The 9,236-nt window shown below is 35.4% G+C and overlaps 1 protein-coding gene across 1 annotated transcript in view; it reads left to right on the top strand.

The window, feature by feature from the left end:
• The window catches only part of LOC141666335 (uncharacterized), a 25,172-nt gene extending 17,357 nt beyond the window's left edge, over window positions 1-7,815 (top strand). The window contains exons 2-6 of the mRNA XM_074472325.1: window positions 4,755-5,372; window positions 5,502-6,394; window positions 6,641-6,885; window positions 6,970-7,075; window positions 7,168-7,815. Coding sequence (XP_074328426.1) covers window positions 4,755-5,372; window positions 5,502-6,394; window positions 6,641-6,885; window positions 6,970-7,075; window positions 7,168-7,815 — 2,510 coding nt within the window. The remainder of the gene's footprint in view (window positions 1-4,754; window positions 5,373-5,501; window positions 6,395-6,640; window positions 6,886-6,969; window positions 7,076-7,167) is intronic.
• Window positions 7,816-9,236: the final 1,421 nt, after the last annotated feature.

Raw genomic sequence — 9,236 nt, 5'->3', positions numbered from 1 at the left:
AACAAATACTCATTTTAATTCACACATACACACACACTCATTCAAAATTATTAAAGAATTATTCTCCTTTCTTTAATCATAAAAATTTGAACCATAATATATATATACAATCAAATCTCTCAAAAATTACACCATGCATCCTTAATCATAGCATAATCTAACATCTCTTATATCAACATAATTCGAACTAAATCATACATACATGCTCGCATGCAAACACTTCATTTCATCAAGTAAGCCAACTAAGTTTCTCAACACAATCGAATTCACCTAAATCACAACATGCATCCATTTATTCATCACATTAATCCCCTTTTTAACTTAATTTCATTCGGCTAAACTCAAATTTACATCTCAAGGACAAATCATGACATGCACATCTTGATCCTATTTAAAACTAGCATGCAATCACTTTTAGGTCATACAAACTTAGTGTTTACCAAGATTATCTCATAAAATTCAATTTCCTTTCTTATTAACACAAAAATTCGAACCTGAACTTAACATGCAACAACAATTTCATTGCTTTTTAATCTAGTAACAATCCATCATCATTTTAAACAAGTTAACTCAAATCAACAACTTTTAAAGATCAAAACCATTCGGGTTTTTCAAAACAAAACATGCAACTTGATATCCTTAATCTTTAAATCACAAATCAACCTATATTTCAACATCAAATCAATAACTCATGTATTTCAATACAATCAACTTGATTTCCTAAAATAATAAGGGCCATTCGGCCTTTTAATCAAAACACCATATGCAAACACAATATTTGATTTTAAGGTTCTAGAACTCAGTTTTAAACATCATAGCTCACCACCGGTTCACCGGAGTTCATCACCGGTGGCAGTGGCATCTCGGTGGTGCCCCCATTCGGGGGTTTCCACCATCAACCACCCATTTACACAAGTAAGACACACATACAAACACACATCCTTATTCAAACACAAACCCCTTTTTGTTTTCATGAAAGCCAAACTCAAAACCACCAAACTCAACTTTGATCTCTCCCATAAAACTTAAAAATAGCTACATGCATGAATGAATACAAGGTGGATATCTCTATTTCTCACACAATCAGGGTTCTATACCCGAAAATGAGTGAAGAACAAGTGAGAGAGAGTGAAGAGAGGGAGAGTACCGAGAGGGAGAAAAAAATCCGAGAGAGAGAGAGAAAGAAATGAGAGAAAAGAGAGAAAGAAGAGAAGGGCTCGGGAAGAAAAAGAAAAGAGAAGGAGGGGTGGGGTGATTTTATATTACCAAGGGAGGGTAATATGGTAATTAAGTTATTATTTAATTTGATTCTCTTTTTATCCTTAAAAGAAAATAGAGTTAATCTGTAAATGCTTCTCTCAGAAAGATGAAATTGCCTTAAATAAAAATCTTTAACACGTAGATCTCGAATTTAGCTTTTCAACCATTACTCATAATGAATTTTTGAGGCGAACGGTTGATTTTATATGAATTTCGCAAACTTGCTTTAATAAATACATTTTCCACATAAAATCAATTTAAAAAATGCAAAGACCAACAATTAAATTCACTCATCATTTTTAAAAAGTCTCTAGGACCATTACGAAGATAACAGAACAAATCCCATGTTTTTATCTTACTCGAATGATCTTATAAAAATGCGCGAAGGTTAATTAAACCTTTATTTAAATCACGTAATTCCTTTAAAATTAACAAATTGACACAGAATACATAGTCATGCACTCAGTCAAACAGTCACACATATATAGTCACATAATGACTCAGGTCTGATCATAGATTCTATCCCTTTTTAATCTTTATACTCTTTTACGCGTACCGGGTCACGTTCAACCTGACGACCCGACGCTCAGCGTTTTGATTACGCTTCTCAATATCTTTACCAATCAACACGTCACTTAGGATGAAATACTTTATTTACTCATTCATTCATTCACTACTTGACGGCCCGACACCATAGCTTAACTTCTAAGCTGACTCTTTAAATTGGAACATTTTTATCCACGCTCCTAAACTCTAGTATATAGATAAGACAACTAATCATCACTTAATTATAATCACATCACATAACACATTCTTTATTTACTTAATTACGGCGCAAAATTCTCAGTCGTCACAAATAACCACAATAACAGAAGGGTGAAAAACCAAAATGCCCACCATTTGGGAAAATTTGCCAAAAATACTTATTGGCGGGATGTTCCGCCTTTTTTACCCACTGAATACACATGTGGGGGATGCAGATCCAGTTTTTAAAATTTTAACAAAGACTACGCATGTTCAACATGCGTATTCACTTTTTGTTTTTTTGTGAATACGCATGTTCAACATGCGTATTCTTTGTAAAACAAAAAGTGAATACGCATGTTGAACATGCGTATTCTTTGTTAAAATTTAAAAGGCTGAATACGCATCCTTAAAATGCGTATTTCGTGGATATTTTGGGCGGTTCGCGCGCATCTGGGCATTTTGGGTAGTTGAAGGTGAAAAGTGGTGTATTTCGGGCATTCTTTCATAACAGAATTAACAGTCGTCTAGTTCAACTTCGTTCGTCTATAAATAAATGGACTCTAATAAAAAGTTTTCCACTTTTCTATTTTTAAATTTTGTTCAATTTTTCTCAATTCTCATTTCTAAGAAAATAATAGAAAAATGAGAAAATTTGTTGATGATGCTACACCTTCTGTAAACAAGTGAATTGTAGAGAACATGTTCAATTCAAATGAATTTTTCACTACAAGAATAATGTCAATAGACATCACACATTAGACATCGGTTAACTTTGCCACTGATGTTAAAAAGAGTATTGACATCACCCCGTGTTTTTGTGATATCTTTGTTCTTTGTAGACATCGGTTATAATTAAACCGATGTCTAAAATTCACCAAAAAAAAAAGAAAATTCGCGCCCACCATTTCTTCCCCCGTTAGTGAAATTTCATTCAGTTTAGTTCTACATTCCCCCAATCCCAAAATTCTCCCCCCTTAACCAAATTTTGGTTCCCCCCAAAAATCAATCTTCAGACATAAAATCAAAACAAAAAAACTAAAAACTAAAAAACAGAAAACTGTTCTCTCTCTCTCAAACCTGTCTCTCTCTCTCTCGAACCCCTCTCTCTCTCTCACCTCTCTCCCCTCACAATCTCTCTGAACTCCGGCCATCATCTCACCATCATAATCTCTCGAACCTCTCTCTCTCTCTCTCTCTCTCTCTCTCTCTCTCTCTCCTCTCTCTCTCTCTCTCTCTCTCTCTCTCTCTCTCTCTCTCTCTCTCTCTCTCTCTCTCTCTCTCTCTCTCTCTCTCTCTCTCTCTCTCGAACCTGTCTCTGGAACCTCTCTCTCTCTCTCTCTCTGAACCTCTCTCCGCTCTGAATCTCTCCGTTAAGCCTCTTTCGTTTAACCTCTCTACTTCGGTAAGTGTTGTATCTTCTTGAATCGAACTGGTCTTCTCTGCATGAAGACCAGTTTTAAAAGTTGAGGATTTTTGAATTCAAAACCCTAATTTTGTAAATTGGGGTTTTTTCTAATTCGAAACCCTTATTTTTTTTATTAATTTAGTGTCAAATCTTGTTGCTAATACTTTTCTTCTTGTTGTATACAAGACCTAATCTGAGAAAAAGATTTAAAGCTTTAGGTAATTTGGATTTTTTAGTTGTACATTTATATTTTTGTTTATTTTTTTATTTTTGTAAATTAGGTTTTCATTTGTTTGTAATGTTGTGATTTGTTTTTGCAGGACATTAGTGTTGTTTGATTTTTCGATCTTCGGTGAGTTTTCTTCTCCAACTCTGTTTTGTACGCTTATACATTTGATTTGTTTTGTTAGTTTTGATAGTGTGTTTTTTGTCTATGTGCTATGCAGTTGGTTCTTATGTTGATCTATGTGTTGTGTATAATATGCATTATATATTATATGAAATCTCAGTTTTGTTTTATTTGCAATTATGTGCAGGAGAATTCATTTTGGTATTAGTATTTTATATTTAAATGTAGTCGTGTTCTGAATTTTGGATGCAAGTGTGTGGTTAATTTAGTGATTGTGTATGCAAGTGTTTAGTTGAAAATAGTACATTTATAATTTGATAATCTGCATCCGTGATCTGACTATTATAGTATGGTTAATTATATAGTGATTATACATTAAGTACCGAATGACTAGTTAATATATAGTACTAGTACTATAATTAAATGTATAATATGAATTACGTAATGCATTACAAATCGATTCATATCATATTATAATAAAATATATAACATTAAAATGTATAATATGCATTATGTATAATATGAATTCTCAGTTTTCTTATGTCGTTTATAGTCTGCCCTATGTGTGGATGTCATACTTAAAATCAAGTTAGACTTCTAAAATAAATATTAGGCTTATAAAATAAATATAAGCCTTATACTGAATTTTTTAGTGACATACCAGGTGGTTTTAAATGGATAGGTCTTGGATAAAAGCCGATAGGGATTCTCTACAGTATGAAATTGGTGTTGAAAACTTCTTGATATTTGCCGAGGAAAATGCTAAAAACCCCAAGAAAATTCCTTGTCCTTGTGCACACTGCTCTAACTTCAAAAAGTTTTCTGTGAATATAATCAGAGGTCATCTTTATGAATCAGGGTTTAGTTTAGGATATTCTGATTGGATTTGGCATGGAGAAAACCATGATAATAGTACTAGGTCATCTGTTGGTAGTACTTGTCCTCCCTCGAAGCCCATACCAATTTCAGAAACATTTAACGTGTGTGAAGCAGCCTATAGTAGGGAAGATTACGATAAAGAGTCAGATAACTTTAAGAGGTTTGTTGCCGATGCAGAACAACCTCTGTTTGAGGGAAGTGAGTGTACTAAACTGGAGTCGGTCTTAAAATTACATAATTGGAAGGCTAGGTTTGGAGTTTCCGATAAAGCTTTTACTGATCTGCTTCAATCAATTGGATCAATTCTTCCTAAAGATAATCTGCTTCCGTCTAATATGTATGAAGCCAAGAAAACATTGACTGATTTAGGCCTCGAGTATATTAAATTCCACGCTTGTCCAAATGACTGCGTATTATACAGGGGTCCAATTCTCGAGTCTTCTTCCGAGTGTCCCAAATGCCATCTCTCTCGCTGGAAAGTTGGGAAAGATGGTCAAGTTAGGGTAAATGTGCCAGCTAAGGTTATGTGGTATTTTCCGATAATCCCCAGATTTAAAAGAATGTTTAAATCTTCATCTACTGCTGAATTAATGAGTTGGCATGCAAATAATCGATCCAAAGATGGAAAGATGCGTCACCCCTCTGATTCTCCTTCTTGGAGAAATGTAGATTGTAGGTGGCCTGAGTTTGGTAGCGAGGCAAGAAATATACGTTTAGGATTAGCGGCCGATGGTATAAATCCACACAACAATGGATTAAATAATCGGTACAGCTGCTGGCCAGTTATGTTAGTAACATATAATCTTCCTCCATGGTTATGCATGAAGAGGAAGTTTATGATGTTAACAACATTAATTTCAGGCCCACAAGAGCCTGGTAATGATATTGACGTATATCTCCAGCCACTGATCGACGATTTAAAAAAATTGTGGGAGGAAGGTGAACCAAACGTGTACGATGCCCATACCAAATCCTTTTTCACTCTAAAGGCAATCTTGATGTGGACAATAAATGACTTTCCGGGATATGGAAATTTGTCGGGGTACGTTAATAAGGGTTATAGGGCATGTCCAGTATGCGGTGATCAGACCGTGGCTAAATATCTAAGTCGTAGTAGAAAAATGAGCTACCAAGGACATCGTCGGTATTTAGATCTTTATCATCCGTATAGGAGACAAAGGACAACTTTTAATGGAGAACAAGAATTTGGTTGTGCACCTGAACCACTTAGCGGAGAGGAAGTGTTGGGGCAACAACAGCAACTTAGGTTCAGTTTTGGAAAGGGGGAAGCCAAAAAAGGTGGAGTCTCCATGGAAAAACAGTCAGTTTTTTTTGAGTTAGAGTATTGGAAGTTTCACCATGTTCGACATTGTTTAGATGTCATGCACGTCGAAAAGAACGTGTGTGATAATATAATTGGGACACTTCTACACATGAAATTCAAGAGTAAAGACAGCCTTGCCTCACGTCTTGATTTGGTTGACATGGGAATACGGCCTGATTTAGCTCCAGAAGTAGGTGAGAAAAGAACATACCTACCTCCTGCCCCTTATACTCTCTCCCGGAAAGAAAAACAAATAATATTGGCATCATTGTACGACATGAAACTTCCATATGGACATGCTTCAAATATAAGAAATTGTGTATCGATGATTGATATGAAGTTGTATGGTTTAAAGTCCCATGACTGCCATATCCTTCTCCAACAACTACTACCTGTTTGCATTCGTTCAGTGCTTCCGAAAAATGTTAGGGTTAGTATCATAAGATTGTGTTTTTTCTTCAACTCTCTGTGCAACAAAGTTGTAGATGTGTCAAAGTTGAATAAATTACAAGCAGATGTGATATTGACCCTGTGTGAGTTAGAGAAGATATTCCCTCCGTCATTTTTTGATGTTATGATACATCTTACGGTCCACCTAGTAAGGGAACTGCGATTATGTGGACCGGTTTTTTATAGATGGATGTTTCCATTTGAACGCTTTAATAAAATATTGAAGAGTTATGTAAGAAACCGATTATATCCAGAAGGTTCTATAGCTGAAGGTTACCTCAAAGAAGAGTCAATAGAATTTTGCAGTGAGTTCTATAGCGGGAGTAGTAGAACAACCGGTCTTCCGAAAGATGAAGAAAAAATTTCCGGTCCAATCGGTGGTGTGACTATGAAGTCAGTTGCGGAAAAAGAACGAGATGAGGCTCATCTTTCAGTTCTTCGTAATAATTCGGAAGTGGAACCATATGTTATGTAAGTAAAACATAAAAAGTATACATATAATTGTTAAAGTTGTATTTGGTATAGTTTAGTCGAATTTGATGTAAGTAATTTCAGGTTGCATAAAAAATATTTGGAAGAGATTTATCGAGGGAAAAAGAAGAGTGTACAGTGGCTATTGGGAGAGCACAATCGACAATTTACCGATTGGTTTGAACAAAAAGTTGGTTTACATTATTTTTCCTTCTTTTTTATTTTTATATGTCGTGTTTTTAAATTTGTAGCCACTTATATGCATCAATAAATTATATGTAGGTCAGTACAGAAATGAGGGAGAATGCGGAAGCCGTATCTGAAACTATAAGATGGTTTGCTGGGAAACCTTCATTTTCAGTTTTGACTTACGAAAGTTATGCTGTTGAAGGGGTCCGATACCACACAAAGGATCGAGATAATGCAAGGGTAGTTCAGAATAGTGGTGTGTCATTAGTTGCAAGGACAGTCCAAGTCTCTAGTGCTAAGGACATGAATCCTATAGAGAGTGATTTAAAATTTTATGGGGTGATCAGGGAAATATGGGAATTAGACTACCACGCATTCAAGGCCCCTCTGTTTTTATGTACATGGGCAGCAAGTAACAAAGGTGTCAAGTCCGATGATCTTGGTTTCACCCTTGTCAACTTCAATCGACCAGGTCACAAAAAGGACAAATATGTCTCTGTTGACCAAGTCAACCAAGTATTTTATATTGAGGATCCAGTTGATGCTAATTGGTCCGTTGTGTTATCGGCGACAACTCGAGACTATCATGATGTTTACAATGAAGATGCTCCTGAAGACACCTCCTGGAACCCTCCCCCATTCTGTTCTAATATCCCTACATGTGACCCTGCTAAAATTGATGATGCAAGTGTTTGTAATAGAAGAGAAAATGTTGAGGGTATATGGGTCAAAAAGTTATAGGAGTCTAGCTATATATTCTCCTTATTTGTAATTTTTCTTGTTATTTGTAATTTTTCTTGTTATTTGTAATGTAGCTTGTGATCTCTGTTTTCTTGTAATTTTTCAATGTAGTTATAGAAGTCTATCTGTAATTTTTCTTGACAATTAAATGAGAATTTTGTTTAATTTTCTGCATATCTGTTAGACATTATACCATGAACTGTGTAGTTGTTCTAATATGTTAAATATTAGTTAATTTTTTAGATTAGAGGAAGAGGAAAGAATGGCACCAAAAAAGCAAATGCGAAAGCAATCAGAAAAGACTGCATCACAGAATCTTAGCGGTGGAAGCCCCAAGCGGCTGGAGGATGTTCCGAACAATGATGAAAACAATGAAGGGCATGTATCGGAATCTCAACCGACTAACTCAGAACAGACAAATACTACAACTAATACTGCTACAAGGAAGTCTGGGGGTAAGCGAGGCGTATGCGCAATGTACAAAGTGATTGTCAAGAAAGCTCGCGGGAAGAAAGTTAAAGTCACTGCCAATGAATGGGGAATTCCTAATGGGGAAACTAGAGCCCGTTTGCAGTCTTACATTGGTATGTTGGCTAGGACTATGATTCCAATCGACATTCCTACGTGGCCAAATGTAGACCCTGAATTAAAATCAAAGCTTTGGTTAGATCTCCAGGTACTAGATCAATTGTAAAAAATTATTATCAAATATAGATCTTGAATATAAGTTTTTCCTGTTATGATTTTGTGAACTTGTGTTTTTTCAGGCTACCTTCAAAGTTAAACCAGAAATTGAAAACATGGTCCTAAAGTCAGCAGGCTCTAAATGGCGACAGTTTAAGACTGATTTGACGAGAAAGTATGTGCTACCATTTATTGGAGAAAAGAAGAAGCTGAGTAAGCCGCCAAGAGGCTATGGCTATGTTAGTAAGGCAACCTGGAAAAGGTTTGTGAGACAGAGGACTGATTCTAAGTGGAAGGTATGTTTTAATTCTGTAATATATGATTTGGTGATTTTTTTGCATCGTCTGTTGTAATTTTTGTAATCTTGTGACATGTTTTTAGGAAATTCATGACACACAAAGTGAAAGAGTGTCTAAGAGAAAATATCATCACCGGTTGTCAAGAAAGGGGTACATCGGTTTAAAAGAAGATGAGGTAAGAAAAGTTCATTTAATTGTATAACTGTATTTAATTTATAATAGGTCAGTCCATAATAAATTAGAGTCCTATATTTTTTAGCCCTGGAGTTATTTGTATTACTGTATTTTATTTTATTTGTAACAGATAAAAAAAGGAAGGTTGAATCCGGGAGAAGAACCGGATAGAGCGATTTTTTGGCAAAAGGCTCGTAAGCGGAAAAACGGACAAGAGGTCGAAGAGGTCGATGAAGATTTGGCTGTTGTATGTGATAAAATTGT

This window comes from Apium graveolens, chromosome 6 (assembly GCF_009905375.1).
Source record: "Apium graveolens cultivar Ventura chromosome 6, ASM990537v1, whole genome shotgun sequence".
NCBI classification, from domain to species: Eukaryota; Viridiplantae; Streptophyta; class Magnoliopsida; order Apiales; family Apiaceae; genus Apium; species Apium graveolens.
The sequence above is the reverse complement of the archived record's forward strand: the minus strand, read 5'-3'. Positions and strand labels throughout refer to the sequence as shown.